We start from the raw sequence: 23,350 nt of genomic DNA, 5'->3' as shown, positions 1-23,350 counted from the left end.
TTTTATGAAATACGTAAATTATTTTTAAAAAAAAACAAGTAAAATTCGTTACTATAATGAAAAATGATTACTCGTTTTACATAATTTAATAGGGGCATAAGTCGACCCCCTATAACACTGTTGATAATTCCGTTTTATATGAATTCCATGTTGTACGAGTCACTTAGATTTAGCAAATATGTGTGCAGGGCAGTGAACGGCTCACGTATTTGTAAAATCTAAGTGACTCGTACAACACGGAATTCATATAAAACGGAATTTTCAACAGTGTTATAGGGGGGTCGACTTTTTACATTTAAATAATAATTTTTTCAATTCAAATTCTTATATACATAATAAATCAATTTAACATTTAAAAAAACATCGATAAAAGTGAGATTAACTAAAATGATGCCATAGAGTTACGCTATCCAATCTCGATAAATGGATAAAATCAATTCTATAAACTAGATAGAAGTTTAGAAAAAAAAAGCGTAAGATACAATACCTAATAGATATACCGTACAGTATTTTAATTTTCGATCTTTTCTCCTCCATCCCTCCTCTTCGACCCTTCGAAAGTATTCCTAAGAGATACATTACTTAAGAGAAGTATCACATATTTCCGTATTAATTCGAACACAAACATCATCCAAGAATTTTATCGATTCTGTGTTTCGCACAGACAAACGAATCTACTCTTAATGAACAGTACAAATACGTATTTCAGCGATCGTCTTCCATCGAATAATCAATCTAATGACCAAGTTATTAATTGGCTCGCCGCGAATACAATAAAACAAATTTTATTTTATATTTATCCTTTTGAGTTTGTAATTATTCTTAGTTTTCATCAATTAATTTATGAAAATTATTATATTTTTAACTAAATTAGGATCTGTTGGAAAGATGGGGCCTCTCTCTCGAAAGTCGAGAGAGGCCCCGAGTATATGTTTTATATTGTTTTATAATAAAAAATAATAATAATTCGAAATTCAACGGTATGAGTAATTTATTTGTTTTTTGAGGCCCCTGTAATAGGGCCTAGGTTGAGTCGGAATTTTGGAAAGGCCCTTATTTATATCCTGCAACGGGCCCTACAGAATATGGTGCCGGTTCTGCATCCCAATTATTATTATTTTTTTTAGTCATTTTTATTAGGTAGATAACTCGTCCACTGCTTATTTTATAAGTAAATGTGAAAACATTTCATGAATTTCTTGCACGTTCGGCGCGTTGATTGGACGAAAGACGAAATACGTAGTTAAAATGAGATAGAATTGTGCGGTGATTGGTTGAATCGAATTTTTTAAATATTATACTTCTAATTTTTGATAGATTTAGGTGTATATTCATCGTTTCAGAGTAATTTCGCTTATAATAATCGATTAATATCGTGGTATTACTATAATGTATAGTACATTATAACTTATATATATACAACTTGGAATAGATGATAAGCATTCCTATAGCACCTGTACTGTATATATATTAAATATTCTTCAGGACACATCAAAATGCTAAAGTTTATAGACGTAGAAGTGCAATTATTTATCAAATAGTTTGCTTAAAAGATTACAAAGCGAATAGAGATTTGCCTATAAATCTTTTAAGGAACGTTCTGCTATTTTAAATACATTTAAAGCGTACTTAATGTTGTTTACCCTATTCCTTAAACGAAATTATGTTTGGGAAAGAATAATCTATTCGTGGAAAGACACATCTGGTGTTTGGCAGATATCTTAACACTGTACTAACAGAAAAATAACAAAAGGACGATGATACTGTTACGCCAACACACTGCATTTTTTTTTAATTGTTATTAACTTATTTTAAACCGGTCTTTCTTCCCCACCCCCCGTTGTTTTTAATACAATAATCGATATAAACAGAGGATTTCTTCTGTTCGTAATATATTTACATACGTAGTTAAACAGACAATTATTAAGAATTAAACAGGAAACGAGTACAGAATGAGGAAGAGTATAATTATAAACGTATCAACGGAGTAAGGAAACACGAAAATTTCATGAGAAATTATACAAAAGAAACAGGAAGTTATTATATGAACTTTAGGGTTTATTATGTGGAGTTTATTTACAATCGAAGAATTAACAAGAAACAAATATTATATGGAGAAAATATAGAAAACAATACGTCTGTCTATCTGTCTGTCCTTTTTTTAAATTCTTTCATAGACGTTTAACACAATTTTCTAGTTAATTCTTACTCGTCAGTGTTTCCTATTAACCCATTTGTGTTTCTTCTTAAGTTCTATGTATTTCTTCACATTTCAAATCATAATATCTTTTCCTATAATAATTATTAATCCGTATTTTAAACCGTACGAAAACAAAATTAGCATTTTTAAGCGAAACAAAAGAAACAAACAAACAAACACACACACAGCATCAACAATTGAAAAGTGCTTTTCTGAATGCATTCTTTCTTCTTCTTAAATTGATTCTATGAAGATAAATCAAAGAAAAAGTTACTTCTCTCCTGAGATTTGAAAGGTGTTGACGTGAAAGGTATATTAAAAAAAAAACACTAAAAATTAATTAGGAAAACACTCCGAGAAGAAACACACACACAAAAAAACTGGTGAATATTTTAATTATCAATAGAATATTCAATTCTTTTTTTAACAATTTAAAAAAATCCCCCTTTTTTTTATCTGTGACGCGTATCATTTTCAATTGTGACGTGATAATGCGTTTTTTTTTCTTCTGTTTTTTTTATTGTTGCGTGTCTTTTTAAATATTTATGTTCTATTACACTCGCTAGTGTTATGTTTACCTATTTATGTTTATTTTGTTTACCATTTTTTTCCGTGTTTTACGTAAAAGTCTCGAGTTATTTTCCTTATTTTAAAGTATTTTACTTATGTTTTTTTTCTTGTTAATTGAATCCTTATTTGTTTTTTCAATTCTCTGAAATTACTTATTAATTATCTAACGATGTTTTTGTTTTGTATTCGTGTTTAGAAGTAATTTTTTTTTTAATCGTCTTAATACGGAAACAAGTGAATTAATTAATTATTTATTTGTTTACAACCAGTGTTCCCTCTATTCGTGTTTATGATTTAATATTTTGCTGTTTTTCTGTTTGTTTACATCAATAAATGAATCTAATTATCATCTGTTTGTTTCTATTGATTTATTAGCTATTTTATGTTTGTTTATTTATATAAACAAGAACAAAATACCGAATGTTTCTTCATTTTTCCTATCTATTCTGTGTTTGTTCTTTGATCCTTTCTTGTTTCTGTACACGTTTACATCAGTAAAAAACCCAATTCAAATCTATTGTTGATTCTTCTGTTTTGTGCTTGTTTACATACGTGTTTTCTTGTATTCTTTTCTAATTTTCCTATCTATTTTATGTTTATTCTTTAATCTTTTCCTATGTTTTTATATCAAACATAAGACAGGAGGAAAGTAAAATTCAAACAGAAGAACACGAGAACATTATATCACGTAAAACAAAGGAACGATATGTTTCTGTTTATTCCCATTCGTGCTTGTTTACACCAATGTTTCCTTGTTTTCCTCCATTTTTTTTAGCCATTTGTTTCATCGATTCTTTCTTATTTTCTCCATTTTATCTTCGTTTCTTTTCGCGTAACGTTTTGTTTCCTGCTAATTTAATGTTCCCATACCGTTTCCTTTTTGTTTATTTATATTTTCTAATAAATTATTAAGTTTCTTCATCCGTTGAGCTCATTTTCTATTTGTTTATTCATCTCTACACTAAGCATTTTTATCAATTCATGATAATTGCGTTTACTTGATTGAGTAACCATTTAAGTACTCATTTATCAAGATTATATTCTTTTCTTACGCTCAAACAGACAGACACACGCATTTCTAACAGCGTAAAGGACATAGTTTTGGACGTTTTCTGCGCGAAAATAATCATTTCCGTTCCCATAAATACGTAATGACCTTTGCTAAATCTATCGAATGTCGTGTGATGTTTCTCTTGTCCGCACAGAAAATAAAGGGAGGAGAATGTGAAAAATACATGTCAAATTTCATTTATAATCGAAAACTGAATAGGATAGACTCAATTTTTAACTGTTGTAACGTATAAACACCATCGAAAGTCGAAGGTAAAGATAGACAGGTGTTATCCGATCGTCTTCTATCATCCCGCGTCGCTATGGCAACCTGGTATGGTACGCATCACCTATTTGATTTTGCTTCAGGTAGGATACTATTATCTATCTCATTCATCCTTTTGAAATATGAGAATTTTCTGACCATCGCAAGAAGGGGAGGAAGAAGAAGAAGAAGAAGAAAAAAATAATAATAATAAATTCATGCGAAAATATAACACTTATTCTTTTTTCTTTAACCTAATTTGATGTGTTTTTTTACATTAAAATTGCATTTAAGTTCGAACGTTTGCCCCCTCTTTTTTAGGCTATAAAATTAAATATTCTGTGAATAGAACACTGAATATTAAATAGAAACAATTATATACCCACAAAACACGAGTCAAATACACGAATTATGCTTCAGATGCAAAAGTTTTTCCTCTTTTTATGATAGAAAATTGAATGTTTTATAAGGAAAAAACACCGAATTAAGAAGAAACAGATACGAAACAAACACAGAAACACAAAAAAACACGTGTAAAATACCTAATTTTTTTTTTAAATTACAAATCAAAGCACAATAAATGTCTTTACACTAGTAAAATAGAGAGACGTAACCAGCGACCTTCTTTTTACGTTATAAAATTAAATATTCAGTGACAGAACACTGAATTAACTAGAAACAGATAGGAACAGTTACAAGTATACCCACAAAACAGGCGTCAAATACACGAATTATGCTGCTTAAGATGAGAAATTTTGCCCCCTTTTAAGCTGAGGAAAACACCGAATTAAGAAGAAACAAACACAGGAACACAGAAACAGGAAATTTATTTAAAAAATAATAATTAAACATGTAGAAAATTCGATGACCTTAAACTTGGCACGACATTAAAAAGCAATCAGTAAAAAAAAAAAATGACCCACAAAACACAGCAACTAATTATAACAACAAGTCTCACTCATTCCAACTTGCTATTTAAAGCAACTAACAAGGATAAAAGGCCATTTTTCTATATAAGAAATTAACATGGTATTCCGTCGTTGCTCACTGCATTTTAAAACACTCGAAAGAAACAATAGAGAACAATACATAATTCGAAACTATTCATCTATTTAATCAATTAGTGCACAATAATCATTGTCCACAGCTGCGTATGACAACAGCAAATCCCTAGTTCTATTCAATTACGAAAACTTTCTCTTCCCCTTCTTCGCTCTCGCAGTATTCAAAGAACGGTTTGTCTTTTTCTAAGATTATTTATAGAAACACACGAGCTTTTAGATAGGGGAGGTCTTGAAAGATGCCAGATTTTACTGTCACTCATTTTCAAAAGATCTTGTCTCACTTACTCATCTTCCCTCGAGTGTCTAATATGTAAATAAGCATCTTATAAAGCTTTTTTTTTCCTCCATAACTGTACTGTTTTGCTATAAATTTACACGTTCTCAACGATTAATTACGGAAAACCTGTCTACGACGGACACGACACCGGACGCTTTAGACAGGTTTACCGTTGGAAATTCGTATCGAGTTTAATTATACAGTAAAATCTGTGTATTAGACAGGTTTTTCTGTACTTTTAAACTTATTTTTGGCACGGATGTTATGTTGATTAACCCGTATTTTCACTGTTTTTTTGTTAGTGTTGCCTGTACAAATGCTACAGTACATGAAGTGAAGCACACTACAAGACAATAGAGAAAAAAAAAAGGAAATTACAATAAACAGAAGTGAAAGTATACAGTAAACAACACAGCATTCGAGCCAACGATGACTTAATTACAGCATATTTTTAATCTTAACAGAAGAACGGTAGTGTTAAAAAACACAAGTTTAAACAAACAATACACGTTTATTCGAAAGGGAAAGTTTTATATCCAATTATTAAGACTGTGTTGTGTTTTCAACGCTACTATGTTAATTAATTACGGCATATATTTTATCTTTGGCTCGGATGCTGTGTTGTTTATGATGTATTTTCATCCCCTGTTTATTGTGTCATGCTACAGATAACTGCGATAGAAAATACAGGAGAAGTTAAGATATTCGAGACTATAACTAGACAATAGAGAAAGAGGAAATTACAATAAACAAGAGCAAATGTATCAGCCAAATTACCTCATATATATATATTTTTTAATCTTAACAGAAGAACAGGTAGAGGAATTGGTGTTAAACAGAGAAATTTCGTAGCCCTCTCTAAATTTACGTGTTCTCAACACTCCTTTTTTTCTCTCTATTCTTGTGTTAACTAATTACAGCATATTTTAAATCCTATCTTTGGCTCGGATGCTGTGTTTGTTGTCCTGTTTATTCTTACTTCTTTTTCTTTTCTCTATTGTCTAGTTACAGTCTCGAAAACTTTCGCTGTCTTTTACTTCTATCAAACTGTTGTCTATACAACTTTAAATGCTATAGACAACAGTGGAGATAGAAAGTAAAGAAAAATAAATGTACTTTCCCTTTATTGTGTTCTTTTGTGTTTTCTATTATCTCCATCTTATTTGCTGTTTGTTAGATTTGCCTTATTTTTGGCTTCTTTTATTTTCTTCTATTTTACAAATGGTCTTCTTTGTTAATTTCTAAGATTTACTTCTTTATATGACATAACATGTCAAAGACGAAGCAAAAATATTACACAAAAGAGAAGAGTGAATGCCATTTACACACACACACAAATGCAATTGTTAAGAGTTAAAAAACAGTATAAAAATATTAAAATTTATAGGTAAAAATGCTCGTTAATATACTGTTTCTATATTTAGATTTTATTTTATTTGTTCTCTTCTTTTATCTAAACTGTCTTCTATAACTTCTTATACTACTCCTTGTTACAGAAAATATTCCTTTGTATTTTCTTTTAGTTTTATGATCTTGTAAGTTGTCTACTAAAGTTTCAAGTTGTAATTTCTGACCTTTCTTTATGTTAGTTGTTTCGTCTTTATGTTGCTATAGCAAGCGTTTAGATGTTCCTATTATTATACTTCACAAATATATACCTTATTTACATTCATCAATCTTATTTGCATACTTCTTATGCTCTGTCTACATACCTCCACATCTGCATGCCCCACATCTATACACTCCAAATCTGTATACCTCAGTCTATATATCTATATACTCTACATTTGTATACCTGTATATTCATGCCCACGTCTGAATAGTTTACGTGAATCATTATTTTTAACCTTTTATCTTCGTTTTCCTATAACTTATTTTCTATCAAATCAAAGTTATACTCGTCTATTTTTTTTTCTTTACAAGAATGCTTAAACTTTACCGGATTGTTTACTCCTATCAAAGATACTTTATCTAGCTCGTTCTCTAATACCTTTTACTTTAATTTTTCTACTTCTTTTGTTGTGGATATTCTCAGGGAAAAAAAAATATACAATGGAACCAGTCACTCTATCCATAAATTCTCTTCGACTTACAACGTCGAAGACAGAGATAATCTTAAAACAATCCCTTCTCCGCTCTTATTAATGATACCTGTTGAGAAAATATTGAAGAAAGAAACCGAAAAATTCCTTCTAGTTTCCTAACAATCGATATTTTTGTAGGAAAATTGGTGGTGATGCTGTGTTGGAGGGGATTTTTTTTTTCTCTCTTGCTATTTTCTCTCTCTCTCTTTCTCTCTCTCCTCCCCGCTTTACTATTGGAAACAGATGGTTCCTTAAAGGAAAACCGAAATGTTATAGCATTGTTTTGTGACATTGTAAAATTACAGCTGAACAAAACATCAGAAAATAGCATAAATTACTTTTATATGCTCGATTTTATGTGAGTCATAAAATATTTTCAAAGAGAATGAGATACGAGTCGTCGTCTCCTTCCTTAAATTCGTTTATATAAGCTAAAAATGGTCCAAAAAAAAAAAGAGAAAAATATTGCCCGTAAATCCAAATTTGAAAAGATTTTCTTATTTTATAAAAATCTAAACACTTTGCAGTATTAATTAAAGCCAGTTTATTATTTTAAAACGTATACAGTACGTGATTACATAAGCATCGCTACCTGTACAAGCAGCTTCTCCTCATAGCTTGTCATCTCTGCGGGAAAGCCGAACATCATCGACACTTAACACTTTCCGTCTCGACTATTTCTTCTAATTTATTTTAACTTCGAAAATATTCTTATTTTTTCGTCTCTAACAACGAAAGGAATCTTTCTAGGCATACTACCGAGGCTAATTGAATAAAATATTGAAGCTAAAGCCATTATACTTAGAGTAACCCCTTTCTTTAAAAAGCTCTTAAGGACTCCTTTAGATTTGAATTCATAGAATTCGCGAGGGGATGTAGAAAAAAAGATTGCTTTCCAGACTCCTGGGATCATTTTTAAGAGATGTGAATGTTGATATAAAAAATAAAATAAAGAAAGAAGAAGAGGAGGAGACAGAAAGAATCGTCACATCTATGAAGTTATTTTTAGTTTTGAACTTTAAACATATCAGAATTGGAAATTATATTGGAGAAACGTTAAAAATTTACAGTATAAACAGTAAATATTATTATTTTCTTGATAAAAAGGCTTAAATTTAAATTTTAAAAACACAATTTCAGTCGGAAAAGTTATATAAATTTTAAGATGAAGAATCCAAAAGATAAGGAAGAGCAAGAAGAAGAAGAAGAAGAAAAAAAAGAGCATTTTATTACGAAAAAATAAATTTAATAATTAACTATAAGTAGCCATATGGCAATGTTTGTTTTATCAAAGTTTAGTTTTCAAAGTGAAGCTGAAAGTAAACAACTCAATTAATGGAGAAGTAATTAGCATTTGTCAACCGAGTATGAAAGAAAAAACGAAAGATAATGGATGGATGTGTATATAAAAGATACGTGATTTTAAGATAAAACGATGTTTTAGTTGTATAAAATTGTTTAAAAACACAAAAAGAAACGTCGAAAATTTGTTGAATGTGGGGTTAAAGCTATATTTTTTGATCGAGGGAGGAAAATCTTGTTGTTGTGTAGCACGAAAAATTGATGAAAGTTCGGAGTAGCTGACAATGGAGAAAGTATTGGATGGATGGATGTAGTTGAACATATGGATGTACTGTGTCATCTCAACGTTGATTTCGGTTGTAGCTCCGAAAAAAAAAAAAGAAAAATCTGAGTAACAAAAGTATAAACATCCTTCATTCTGTTATTTATATTAAATTTTAGTGACTTTTTATAGAAATTTCCGTAACCGAAAGCAGTTATTATATATATTTATATTTTTAGAATATAAAGTGATATTTTGGGAGAGAATTTCAGTTTTTTTCTAGAGAATGTTTGAAGTATTTCTTAAAAATATTTGAACAATTTGTTTTTAAGGGTCAAAGTCATGTTTTCAGGATATTTTTTAGACAAAAAATGATTATTTTTGAGTAGTTTTAGAAGAATTACAAGCAAATTTCGAATGGGATGCTCTGGAGCATGATAGCTGATGATGAATTTTATTCAAATCTATTCTTAAAGTAGAATATTTTTCGTATAAATATAAACTATTTTAGAACATTTTAATGTTATTTATTGATTATTATTCTTATCTTAAAAATATTAAGTTTTTTTTTTACACATTTTTAAAAGAAATCATCATTATCAAATATCATAGCTACATATAAACACACTTGTGCCTATAGTAATATTTTATAGGCATTTAAGAAAATTCTACACCATAATAAAGCTAGAAGGAGGGTATAAAAATGTAATAAAAGTTGATATAAAGTTGTAAACAAGATAATCAGCTACCGAAATTACTAGGATACATAAAAAAGTTCGAAAGCATCTTAGAAAAACTTAGGAAAATAAGGATTAAAATTGGAGAAAAAATTTAAGAAATACGAAAATTTCGCTTAGTGAAGAACAAAAAAAAGTTTTAATACATTAAAATACATTAAAAAGTATAATTATTTAGTTAAAAATTGAGATTTTTATCACTAACTGCTGCAAAAATGTAGGCATCATCCTCCTTATCTTCATACGCAGCATCTCCTAACCAGCTCCAAGATTTTATATACATACATTAAAACACACAAAAGAATTTAGTTTTAGTACCTTAAAATATATAAAAATTTAGTAATAAATATAAGATTTTTGGCATAACAACTGAAAGAATCTAAGCATCATCCTCCTTATCTTCGCACATTTCAAACATTGCCAAATTATTATAAACACACATTACTACAGAAATTATAGGTTAAGAATGCATATAGATGATACTATTTACAGTTAAGGATGTTATTTATATAAAGACCAAACAGTGTTTGCGCTTCGGATCACATTTCAGTTGAATATCTCAACATAAATCAATATTTAAGTCGAAACAACGTGTACGAGTCGTGTTTCTTAGTATATTTATATAGAAAGAATGAGGAAAATTTTATGAATTTAATGCTTTTCCTCATCTCGAGAAACATTTTAAACTGTCAACGAGTCAAACAGGATCAATTTTTGAAGTTAAGAATAGTATTTAACACGTTTAAATTAATCAATTCTGTTAGAATCTCTTGGTAATGTTTTGGAAAATGATCCTCGTTTTCCAAGACATTGGTTCATATAAATTTTCATTTAAAACTAATTTAACTCGAGAGTACTTTGGATTAAATATAATAGTTTCAAGATTAATTTATTGCTCCTGTTAGCATCACCCTTTTTCTCCTCTCTCACTCTCTCTGCTCTTGGTTATCCTTATCATTGATGATGAGGAGAATATGATGGAAAAAATCGCCGTTACAAGTGAAAAAAGTAAATTAAATGTATAAATTCCGAGTGCAGATGGAATAAATGATGCTTTCGTTAAAGGATTCTAAGACGCTGATGCCGTAGAAGAGATGCTTTCGTTAAGGATGCTGAAGAAGAAATACTTACGTATAGATGATTGATGGAATATAGCTGAAATTTAGCGCAAGAGATTGATTTAATTTATGTTAAATGCTAGGATTTTATAATTAAAATCCCGTTATTAGATAAATTTATTTGAGAAATGAATAGAAGAGATGGAAAAGAAATTGATTTTCAAGCTAGAAAATGATGTTAGATGATAAGATAAGCAAGAAGGATGAATGACGAAACGGTCAGACTGAAGTCGATAGAGAAATAAGAGGCATTTTTTTTAAAGAATATAAATCTTTCTAACCTTATAAAATGAAGCATTTTATATGTAAGAGGTAGAGACGTTTCTGTGTTTATAGAGAAATACTTCGATTAAAACAATAGCAGTTTATTAAAATATCGTTTCTGTAGCCTATTCGTGTTTATGTTTCATTTATTTTTATTTCTATTGAAGACATACCTGTGTGTGTTTCGTTATTTAAAAAGACTGAGTAAAGGAAAATTTACTCTTTTTTCGTAAAAGAATATTCAAACAAGAAGAAATAAATCATCCTTATTGCAAAAAATATTCAGTAAAGGAAAAAATCCTTTTTTTTAGAAAAGAATATTTAAACAGGGGAACAAAATCATCCTTTTGCAAGAAAATAGTAAAAAATTAGCAAAAAATCATCCTTTTTCCCAAGAGACTATTCAATAATTAGCAAAAAAACAATGCATTTTAAAAGAGAATATTCAAGAAAGACAACAAAAGTAAGAGAATATTCAGGAGAAACAATATAATCATCCCATTTAACAACAGATTATCCACTCTAAGCAATAAAATCGCTTCTTTTACTAGAATACATTCAAAGAAAGCAACAACAAAAAAATGCTTTAACACACAAGAATATTCAAGTACATTTAACAGAATCATAAACAGAAACAAGACGTTGTGCAGGAGACAGAAAAAGTAAAAGATTCAAAGGAACTAGAAGAAGATAAGGAAAGAAAATCGTTACAGACTGAAACAACTGATAATGATATAGAAGATAGAATGATGATGATGATGATGAATTTTAGCATTAAAAATATCGATGATAAAATGGTTTAAAAATAGGAAAATAGATGAGTATTAGTGAAGAAATATCGTCAACATTTTAAGAATTTATACAAGCGCAAAATATTCAGCATCTAATCGATAGGAACATACAGCGCGATTGATTCGAAGAAGATTACCTTGCAACTGGAGGAGGTAGGAGAGAAAGATTGCTGACAGTTATTTAAGAAGATCGAAATGATTTATCCGGTCCAAGAGATTTCTTCCTATCCAATATCCTGAAATCATTTAGGCATCCCAAAGAAGCCAAAAGTTCTTTTCTCTTATACTCAAATTACTTCATTATCCTTCTATTTTTACTTAAATATCAAAGGATTCGGTGTGTCTTGTCGTTGTCAAGTATCATTTCGGGAATAAATGTTTAACCTGGAGTTTAGAAGATGAAAATTTATGCAAAATAAAACGTCTGTTGCTTGTACTAAAGTGTTCTTTACTAGAAAAAAAATGGGATACTTCTTTTACTTTTATCGATGTTCTTTTATAGAATAGGAATAATCTGTTGCTGGGTAACTGAATATTCTATTGTAAGAAAAAAAAGGATGATCTCTTGATCTTCCTGGATATTCTCTTATAAAACATAACGATTTCCTTGCCTTTCTTAAATATTCTTTTATTAAAAAAATAATGATTCTCTTGCCTTGCCTCCATATTCGATTGTATTTTGTAGACTTATTTCAATATTCACTTCAGGAAAGGTGTGTTTATTGTCCATTATCCTAAAAACAAATGCTTCTATTATCTACTTGACTATTCTTTCCTAAAATAAGAATGTTTTGTTTCTTGTAATTGAATATTATTTTGTAAAATAAATTATTTCTACTGTCTATTCTTTATGATTATTGTAAAAAGAGATGCTTCTGTTCTTTCCATCAAAAATTTTTCTTGTCTCTTAAATACAGTCGAATCTCGAATAAGGACCACCTCTAAAAACAGCAGCCATTTTTTTAGAGATTTTTTTTAACCAAAAATGCATACAAAATAATCTCCTAAGGATGGCCATTTATTTTAATGTTCCCGTCAGTAACCGTAGTTCAGAGATTTGACTATTTTAATGTAAATAAGTAACATTGCGCTGTCATCCTTCAATATACTTTTGTGAATAAAGTGCTAATTTTGTGGCCTTGTCTATATATTTTAATATAAAAAGAGAATATTCTATCGTCCTCTTTGAATATTCCTCTGTAAAATAGAATAATTTTATTGCTCTGTTCGAACATATTCTGTTAAAAAAAAGGCTGATTTCTTTATTCATCATTGAATATTCTGTTTAAAAAAGGCTGATTTCCTGATTCATCATTGAATATTCTGTTAAAAAAGGCTGATTTCATGATTCATCATTGAATATTCTGCTTAAAAAAGGCTGATTTCATGATTCATCATTGAATATTCTGCTTAAAAAAGGCTGATTTCATGATTCATCATTGAATATTCTGTTTAAAAAAGGCTGATTTCCTGATTCATCATTGAATATTCTGTTTAAAAAAGGCTGATTTCCTGATTCATCATTGAATATTCTGTTTAAAAAAGGCTGATTTCCTGATTCATCATTGAATATTCTGTTTAAAAAAACGGCCGATTTCCTTACTTATTATTGAATATTCTGTTAAAAACAAGCCGCCTATTTGTTACATTTTCTCGAGCATTCTTTTATATAAAAGGGCCCATTCTTATAGTCTGTACTTAAATGTTACTTCATAAAAAAAAAAAATCTTTTCCCTTTATCCCATATTAAAATTATAATTAAAATTTTAGCATTTAAATTCTGTTTATCATCAAATTCCCTCACTTAACTTAACACTCAAATTACTTCATTAATTATCATAGCGAAGGTCGCAGAAGTTAGAGAGATTTTTCATTAGATAAATTTTAATGAAAGAACTCATTGGAAAAATGCTTAGAAATACGTCACGTGACGGGTGCTTTATAAGAGAGGGGAGGAGGGATAGGATGAAAATAAAAGAAGCAATGGAAATGTCCCTTAAATGCTAAACACTCGAGTCTCAGATTAAATAGAAATTCTAAAAAAAAATGCAAAACGATCTATTTTTTTTTATTACTTTACAGCTCGAAATACGTAGGGGTGGCCCAAATGTCAGTTAACCGAGAAGCGCAAATTTTTTTTTCCCCAATATTTCTCGCTATTCGTACTGTTCCTAATAATTATTTTAAAATATATTATCTCGGTTAACTGATTTTTAGGCAAACTTATAACGGTTAGGAAGAATAATAAATTCAAATCGTTAATAGACTTTTGGCCACCCTCTACGTATTTTAAGTAACGAAATAATAAAATAAATTATAACTCAAGATATATTTATTTTTATATATAGATATAAACATTAAAATCGAGCTGTTTGTTGTAATTAGTAACATATAGTTTAGTTAAGTGAGTTTTGGACCATCCCTGTAATAGAATTCCAGCTGATAGAAGCTTATGTTCTTGATAGGATCGGCACATTTCCCCCCCTTTTTTTATAAAAAAAAACAACCCTAAAAATTGAAAGTAATGTTGTAGAATATATCAGACAAGGTTGTAGATAATCTAGAGCAGTTAGAAAAGCTAAAAAAAAATAAGTAAAGGGCGAGAGAGACAGAGAAGAAGGAAAAAAATATTCAGCAGCAGTCCAGTCAAATTGTCATTCGTCATTTTTATTTCTCTATAACAAAGACAAATGACCGTTTTACGAGGTTGAAAGATATTTTTTTCTTCTTCTTCTTCCTCCTTTCTTCTTCTTCTTCTTATTGAAAGAATCGAATTGCCTAAATTGCAATTCTGCTAAACGGCCCATTTACTTGAATTCTACATTCCCCCTTCCCTCCTCCTATTTCCTTATGCTACATATTAATATCCTTATGGAAGTAACTTTTAATAACGGCTTTCGAGTCTGCATATACTTTTTCCCCTACTTTAATTACATCTAAATGGTTTTTTTTTCTATTCTTTGTTCTTGCTGACACACAACAAAGTCATTTAGATTAAATAAAAATATCAAGTAAACATGACATTAAGTATACACTTCATTGCTTAATATTGTCTAAAATCTCTTGCTCGTAGAATAATTTGATGTGACATCACACTACATTCTGCGTAGTGAATTGTTTTGTGTAAATACAACGTCTTGTCACGTCACAAACGTCACGAGAAGACACAACGCAAATATTTCGAACGTAAATTAAGCCATTTGTAATTAGAAACGACTCTAAATTCAATTTTTTTTAAATATTATACATCCGTTTAAGGTATTAAATCTGATTTATAGAGCGATATTTCGCATTTAAATTGTTTTATACTTAAAAACTTATGTAACTTTAGTATGATCTGTGTATTGCTCCATGAATATTTGTGTCCAAACTCTCAGAAACACGGCATATACATGAAAACAATCATTTAAATATACAGGAAACACGCACAAAGAAATTCAAAAATTGCGTACATACGCAGACACAGCCAGACACACGAACTTGCAGCTATCAAATTGTGTTCAGGACACCTTAAAATATATGTTGCAATCGACATCGATTTTTCTAACCCACAAAAACAATACTTTCTCCGCATCACTCTGTTGCATGATATTATAAAGAAAATAAAAAGGAATTTTCAATTTTCTAAACTCAAACAACTTTGTATTGTTAACAACAATATACCGATGCTGTATGTAAACACGCCTGTACATTAACTCCCTCTCTCTGCATACGAAATTATACAAATCCATTACGTTTTACGCATATTGATAAATATCGGAATTACATATTAATAGTATACACTCTCTTGGAATCTGTATCGAGCAAAAGCTTGTAAACAACACAAAGGATCAAAGGATCATCGTGAAACACGTCTATAATAGAAACGGTATGAGACAATACTGCCAAGAAATTACGGTGTTAATTACACTAAAAATAGAAATGCCAAAATATTTATATGTACTGTACATTCTAAAGCCTGATGTACAGCTTAAAGTCTTACATTACGAGGCCACACACCACGAGGGATTCACACTACGAAGATACAGCTTACTGCAACACAGAATATCACACTGCAACTCAAGGATTCACAGCCTCATAATACGAGGATACGTGTTATGGCACTATATTACGAGACCACAGCTATAGGCCTTACACTTCTAGAATCTTAAATATTCACTGTCATCTATAACAATTCAAAAAGTATGTACGAACAATTAATTGAAGGAGTAATGGAGCTATTTACACGGGCTTTAATCTAAGCTAGAAATTGTTACTGCAGTAGCATATTTTGGATTCGACATCGTAAAGAATTCGCGCTCTATCGCCATAAGAATAGCGTGTAAAGTTGGAAAAGCGTGACAGGAACTCAAATTCCGTTAACAGAATGCAATCCTAGATCCTACGTTGTTATCGGAGAAGCTTGAATGAATTTAATATATAAAAAAAAAACGAAAACTATTTCCTGAATTCGAAATATAACGCTTTCGTATAAAATGTTTTCTTCGACGAGGAAATTCGACAATAGTTTCAAATTCATAATTTCAAAATTGAAATTAACCAATAGCTGTTCGCGTAGATGTGACGTAACGAATGGCTTTTTAATCATTTGATAACGGTAGATTAGCGCCACTTAAACGTTAAAAACATTTTTATATATGATCTCTATGATAATTTAAATTTTTTTTTAAATTTAAAACATTCGATAATTTTCAAAAATTCTTTTTGATATTAAACATTTTTTTTCCTCGACGTTTTGATGGAAAAGGAAAAAAGTGATTTTATTTCACATGCCATTACAAAAAGACGGCACCTAATTTGAACTCATGCCAAACCACGTGTCCTTCCATCATTTACAGAATGGAATTTGTACGGCAGCGGTTACCGATATTTTAAGGATCAACATATGTTCATTCAGTTCAAACAATGCTTTTTTATTTTTTATTTTTTTTTAAATATTCTTTTCAATTCGTAACTTAACTAATATTTTTATACGAAGCTAATTCGTAATATATTCTTTATTTTAAAAAATAAATGCAATTACTTTTATTACTTTTATATTAAAGCATTAAAATATTTAATACATAAACAATTTAGTTACGAAAAAAAATATTCAAATTTCCAAAGAATTAATCCCATAATTCCACTAGATGGAATTCTAAAGCAGACGATTAAGAAATTAGTAATAAAAAAAAAATTGATTGCAGATTATTCCAATTTATTAATCATTTAATTTAATTAACATTAATTAAATTAAAAGTATTTATTTGTAAATAAATTAAATTAATATTTTAATTATTATTATTATTACTTTTTTTTTTTTAAATGTTAAAACATCAATCCCATAATTCCAAACGAGCGAGAGTAAAAGCAGACGACAAAACGAGCGCCATATTGAAAATTTTTTTTTTAGTTTGCATTAATTAAGAATTATTATAATATTTTCGACGCTGGAACATTTCCGAAAGCGTATAACAAGTAAGAATGATAATGATTTAGCTAGAAATTAAGAAAAAAATCGATGCAAATTTAATAACAAGTGAAATTGCTTTTAATTTAGTGTTAAACAGAATAATGCCAGAAGTAAATGAATAAATGTTGTTAAATACGGGTTAAGACAACATCGATAAAATATTATATAAGGATTAGATTAAGCTTATAAACACTTTTATCCGGATTACATTGGATTGACATAAGCAGAGGTGAGTTAAACCAATCTCCAATTTATCACATTTCTCGCCATTTTCCAATACAATTTCTCCTCCCATTGGATATATACTTCTAAACACGTCCAATTTGAAATATATTAACATAAACAAAGCTATATAATTTCCATGAAATACAAAACAATAAATATAAACCATTTATTTGATTATTATAACGTTCTACACACACACATACAACGTATAAAACAAATTACAATGATTTTAAACATGTTAAAATGTCAAATTAAATTAAATATACTACATTAAAACGTTTTGTTGAGTTAAAAATATTATAAATGAAGGAAATAAAGGTTTTAATAAGGTAGAGTTGCTATTCTAGAACTCATTATATCAGCCATTCTGTATAAACAGCTAAAGTATTTAATACTTTGCTTAGTTTTGGTTTATTGGCACAAGAGAGCAAACTATGCCAAGTAACTGATAAATTTTGACATGAAATACACTTTCCTTATTAGCAGTAAATATAAAATCATGCATTTGATAGCATTAGTGTATTAACAACATTGAAATTCTTATAAAGGTATTGGAATGATACATATACAGAACGATTGATGGTTAGTGACAAGGTCAGTTTTTTTATTAAATGTGAATAAATCATTTTGTAAAATAACCAATATATGTATCATTAAAAATAGTATAATAATCATCACAGTTTTTATAGGAATATAAATAGAAAGTTAAGCTAAAACTGTCGTATAAATAAAGCTCTGTAAAGCTTAAAATGTAACGTAATGAAGTTTAAAATTCCGCTTTAATTTTAAAAATACAAAAGATATAATTCAATTAAAAGAGTTTCGTGTTAAAAAATAAACATGATATGCCGGAATCGTTACATCACTCACAAAATTTTAATTATTTATTGACTACAAAAGAAAAACTTAACACATTTCTAAACATTGCTTTCTTGAAACATTTTTTTCACATTTACATTAATTTAAATAAAGAATAAAGTTTGTTAATTTTATTGAACGTTGTTAAACAAAACATTTTCTTTTAAATTTATAACTAAATTGTAATTAAATATATATATTCATAACACATCTCTTCATTAAAAAATTTATGAATTTATAACAACGTTAAGTAGATATTACGCAATTTTCTGTCATGTTGCAAATAACGTTAATGTTTTTTTTTCTTAATTGAAGACAGGAAAATAATTTTAATATTTAACTTTAAAGCTAAACGAATTTTTTTTAAGCGAAACGCATACATTTACATTATCTCTCTCTCATTATTTTTACATTATGTATAAGGAAACTAATTATTACCGTTTATTTATAATATGTAAAAAAAAATCATAACAAACACTTGATGAATATATAATATTAAAAAGAATCATTGTAAAATCTAAAAAAAAAAAATCTGAATAATATATAAATCCAAACACCATTGTGGTGAATCTAACCTAGAGATTAATGATTTTTACATTAAACAAAACTATGCAGTAAACACTTGATGAATTTATAAATACCTCAAATGACATTTAGACGTTTAGAAAAAAGCACGTAAAGACGGTATTTGGAGATGTGACTTTTTTCAAATATTGTTTATTCATCTACAAGACTATCAATTGATGGATGAAGCTAATTACTAACAATTTCATCTGACATTGTGGGAAATCGTTCAATGATGTCACCACTCTAAAGAAGTCTTTCACATGCAGACAGAATTTGAATAATAAATCGTACTAAGACATTTTAATTTTCAGTTTTAAAAAATATTTAAATATATATGTATATATATAAAAGGTAATACTATGTTTTTAGGTTAATCATGTGCGCTATTCTTTTATCCATTCAAATTGGATATAACTCGTATGACCCAAATTATATATCGAACTGGACTCGTTACGTATAAACGAAATAATAATAATAATAATAATATAAAATAATTTACATAAAATTTTTAATGTAATTTCTTTCCATTAATTTTCTAACGTGCTCATTAACACTTAACACCTTGCCTAATCGTTGGTCTGCTAATTCGATTTTTGAAGCACGATTTAAAAGATAAAATAAACAAATAAATAAACAATTACACTTCTTATCGTTGTTAAGGAATTAAAAAGACAGCTTATAGTTTTCAACGATAAATAATACTTACGTCATCCCATTTGACGAATTTATTACCCGATAATAGCCTTTCTGTGACGTGTATGGGTTTGAGTTGTACGACGTGAACACCAGATTTAGCCCCAGCCATATTCCAACATGTGGGGAAGGAACGGACGACTAAACAACACACTTAAACGCAAGTCTGGATGTCGACCACCTCAACTATCCCTTCTCTTCTCGAAACAGCTCCCTCTGTAGTGCATTTAATTCCCTAACTTCTCTCCATCTCCAGGAAAAATAGAAATAAAAGCATAAATATAAATATAAACGATCGATGAGATTTATTAATTAGTCATTTTCCTCGCTTTAACCTAGTTCCATTTACGTCATTTTTCTTAACGCAGTCGACTTTACGTTGCATATTTTTTTTTATTTTTTTCTCCCTGTATGACGACATTTGATGTTTATTTAGTGTGACGTCAGTGATGTTGTGTTGTCGCTCTTTTTTTTTTCTTTTCAGTCGGTTTTTTTCTGCTTGTCGACATCTCTATTTCCGCCACGTTGAAATCATTCCTCTCATCGGGATTTCGGGCGATATCCATTCTCTTAAGTAACCTGATTGCGTCTAAACAATAATATATGTGTTTAATTACACTAAATTCATTTTATTATTGTTTAAGTTGAGAAATTTAAATCTTTTTTTTTTTCGCTTCTTTCCTCCAACCAGTGTTCGTATTACATTCTTTTCTTCCCCTCTTATTTTAAATTGAAGTAAAATGGCGTCTAGTTCTGTGACGACATTCAACTTTTGTAATTAATTAATAAAATGAATTTTCTATTGTGACGTCATCGTGCAGGCTATTCTATTGTCATTTTAATTTGTAGACACAAATATATAGCTTATTTTAATGCTTTTTTTTTATTTGGATTTTAACACTTGATAGGATTTCGGTTTTGTTTTCCTGTTTGTAAATTCTTAAATTAGACACAGAAATAATTAAATAATAATTTTAATTTTCCTTAATATGTAAATTTATAATTATGAATTATTATAATACTTTAGTGTAGTTAAATATGTGAATAAAGTCGAATAGTGTGCTTAATATCTCTTGGAATATTTAAAAAAATAGATAGACTATTTTATAAATGATTAAATATTATTTGTTTTATATTAAAAGATTTAATTATTCCGTAATTTTTTGAGAAAATATTTAAAAATTAATAAGGTCTATATTAATTTTATTTAAAAACATTTATTATTAATAAATATATGAAAATCAATTTACGATATCTTTATCAAGAGATGGCGCCAATATATTTTTTATTTATTTATTTTTTGTTTTTTTTTTAAATTGAAATTAACTTGTAAGACAATATCTTAAAATCAATTATTTTATTTCCCTATTTTTCTAATTTAGAAAGTTTTGATTAATATTTAATTAATGAAATTAATTAATGACATTTAACGAGTGGCGTCATCTAGTGATCGTAAATATACACGTTTTAATGCTTTATTTTCAATGGTTTTTCATAAATAATCAATTATTATAAACAAAAGTTAAATAATTGATATTAAGTATTTTAAATCATGGAGAAAGCTTTGAATGCGATTTAATTATTCATTTTTAGTGCATTTATTGTAAATTTAGCCAATTTATATTCTTATTGTATTATTAAGAGGCATATGTTACATATTGTTATACTTAATAGATTTATTTAGGTTAATCAATAAGCTTCTATTGCATAATAACATCGATCCATACGCTATATTGGGCAGCTCAATATCTGTGTTCGATATTTCGAGAGATTAAATAACACGTGTTGTTCTAAATTATATTTTGTATACGAAAATTAAAGCTTCATCCGTGTTTTGCTCATAAAACCTATACGAATTCAAATTTTAATGCTTGGCACGTGCAACAGATGGCAGCAGCCGTCTACATTGTTTTTTTTTTATTGTTGCGTCATAGTTAATACGGTTTTTTTTAAAATAGCGCAATTTACGTAATCACGTGATTATACAATTTCGTTATAAGAATATTCTTAAAAAAAAAAAAATAATAATAATAATAATCTTTGAGCTTACAATGCCTTAAATATATATAATAATAATAAAGTTTATTTTAATTATCATTAATTGTTAAAATTTATCGGGAGAATAACGACTTAATTAAATTGTTAAATAAATTCGAACAAAAGTAATTTTTTTTAATTCACGTTTTTACCGCACGGCGTCGCTCCAGTTTGAGGAAGCCAATATGGCGCTGCCCGTAGTAAGCAAGATGAAATTGTTTTGTAGTTTAAATAAAATTGGAATGCGTTTCCTTTCCACTTCTAATGCTTTACGATTAAAAGAGAGTAAGTAGATGCTAAATTTCACTCTAATTATTCGATATATCAGTCGATTTTAGCTGGTTAAGCTAGTTTAATTGACATGCCGAAGTGTCTTCCGGCTACGTACCAAAGCGTTAGTTAACAATTCGCAATGTTTTTTAAATATTACAGTTGTACATACAGAACAGGAAAACATGACAGTAATCGAAGCAGTAAAAGTAAAATCGCCGAGAGAAGGTAAAGTTTTGAAGGCCATGACCGATTCCAAAGCGTGCCCATTATGTAAATTAGGATTAAAAAATATCAAGCATACAGTAAGTAATGAAATATTTACGTTGATAACGTTACTCGGATGATCGGAATCGTAAAAAAATATTCTTTAAATTACGTAAGGATGTGTTGATCTTGAGCCAATTCATTGCGTCGGACGGATCCGTACTTCCACCTAAAGTGACAGGATTATGCGGGCGACAGCATCGAAAAATTTGCATTCTAGTCAACCAGGCGCAGAAAGCAGGTTGGTAACGTTTCAGAATTAGGTAATTTCCAGGAATAGCTAATTAAATAAATGCGATTTTATTTGCAGGTCTCATGCCGACACCCGTTGTAGAATCGAAAGAACCGTGGGAATTAAATAACATTTACTTCAAAACTGCTCTTTAATTAATATTTTTAGCCCTTTATTATTGTAATTTGTTGTTTGTACATTAAATTATTTACCTTATTTTATTTCATTCTTCGAGTTTGTTGATTTTTTGGATTATATTTGTTTTATATTACTTCCATGTGTAGAGTTTCTTTTGATTATTAACATTTAGAGAAGTAATTTTCAGTAAGGTCAAAGCTGATGTCATAATTGTTTCCACAGACCCAGTCTCCATAAATAGCCTAGCCCAGGATTTCCGAACAGGGTATTGACCCTTTAGGGATCAATACAACTTTGCAAATATAAAAACTATTTAACAATATTAAAATTATGTTAAAAGGCTATAGAATATATACTAATATAATATTGAAGGGGATCAAAGGTTGGGAACCCTTGGACTAGCCCAATGGTATTTGGAGTGGCAGTTTTCAGTTTCAAGAAAACACTACATGATGGCATGTAATGTTTCAAAAGAACATATTATTATATTAACTGTTATACCATTATAGTATATACTAGTCTAAACACACATACATTGAGTTGATTCAAATGTAATTGGCTCCTAAAATAAAAAAAAATTGCTGGTCCACCATCTCTGATTCAAGCACCAGTTTATCCTAAGAATGG

The 23,350-nt window shown here is 28.9% G+C and overlaps 2 protein-coding genes across 2 annotated transcripts in view; one reads left to right on the top strand and one right to left on the bottom strand.

Moving 5' to 3' along the window:
- Nucleotides 1-20,799, bottom strand: part of LOC111632403 (1-phosphatidylinositol 4,5-bisphosphate phosphodiesterase classes I and II-like) — a 122,964-nt gene extending 102,165 nt beyond the window's left edge. Inside the window, exon 1 of the mRNA XM_023376817.1 lies at nt 19,793-20,799. Coding sequence (XP_023232585.1) covers nt 19,793-19,891 — 99 coding nt within the window. The 5' untranslated portion in view covers nt 19,892-20,799. The remainder of the gene's footprint in view (nt 1-19,792) is intronic.
- On the top strand, nt 17,312-22,811 carry LOC111632401 (39S ribosomal protein S18a, mitochondrial-like). Its single transcript, XM_023376814.1, has 6 exons — nt 17,312-17,441; nt 17,524-17,665; nt 21,987-22,101; nt 22,249-22,391; nt 22,471-22,594; nt 22,664-22,811. The coding sequence occupies exons 3-6, from the start codon at nt 22,002-22,004 to the stop codon at nt 22,738-22,740; spliced, it is 444 nt and encodes a 147-aa protein (XP_023232582.1). The 5' UTR covers nt 17,312-17,441; nt 17,524-17,665; nt 21,987-22,001; the 3' UTR covers nt 22,741-22,811.
- The last annotated feature ends 539 nt before the right edge of the window (nt 22,812-23,350 follow it).

The sequence above is a fragment of the Centruroides sculpturatus genome, unplaced genomic scaffold, assembly GCF_000671375.1.
Source record: "Centruroides sculpturatus isolate CEXI.00-Female unplaced genomic scaffold, Cexi_2.0 scaffold834, whole genome shotgun sequence".
Classification (NCBI taxonomy): domain Eukaryota; kingdom Metazoa; phylum Arthropoda; class Arachnida; order Scorpiones; family Buthidae; genus Centruroides; species Centruroides sculpturatus.
The sequence above is the reverse complement of the archived record's forward strand: the minus strand, read 5'-3'. Positions and strand labels throughout refer to the sequence as shown.

Bases quoted from the DNA above. Each gene is read 5' to 3' on its own strand.
- LOC111632401 (XM_023376814.1), top strand. From the start codon at position 22,002: ATGGCGCTGCCCGTAGTAAGCAAGATGAAATTGTTTTGTAGTTTAAAT. The intron at 22,102-22,248 runs GTAAGTAGATGC...TAAATATTACAG, and splicing joins TGCTTTACGATTAAAAGAGA to TTGTACATACAGAACAGGAA. The intron at 22,595-22,663 runs GTTGGTAACGTT...TTTTATTTGCAG, and splicing joins CAACCAGGCGCAGAAAGCAG to GTCTCATGCCGACACCCGTT.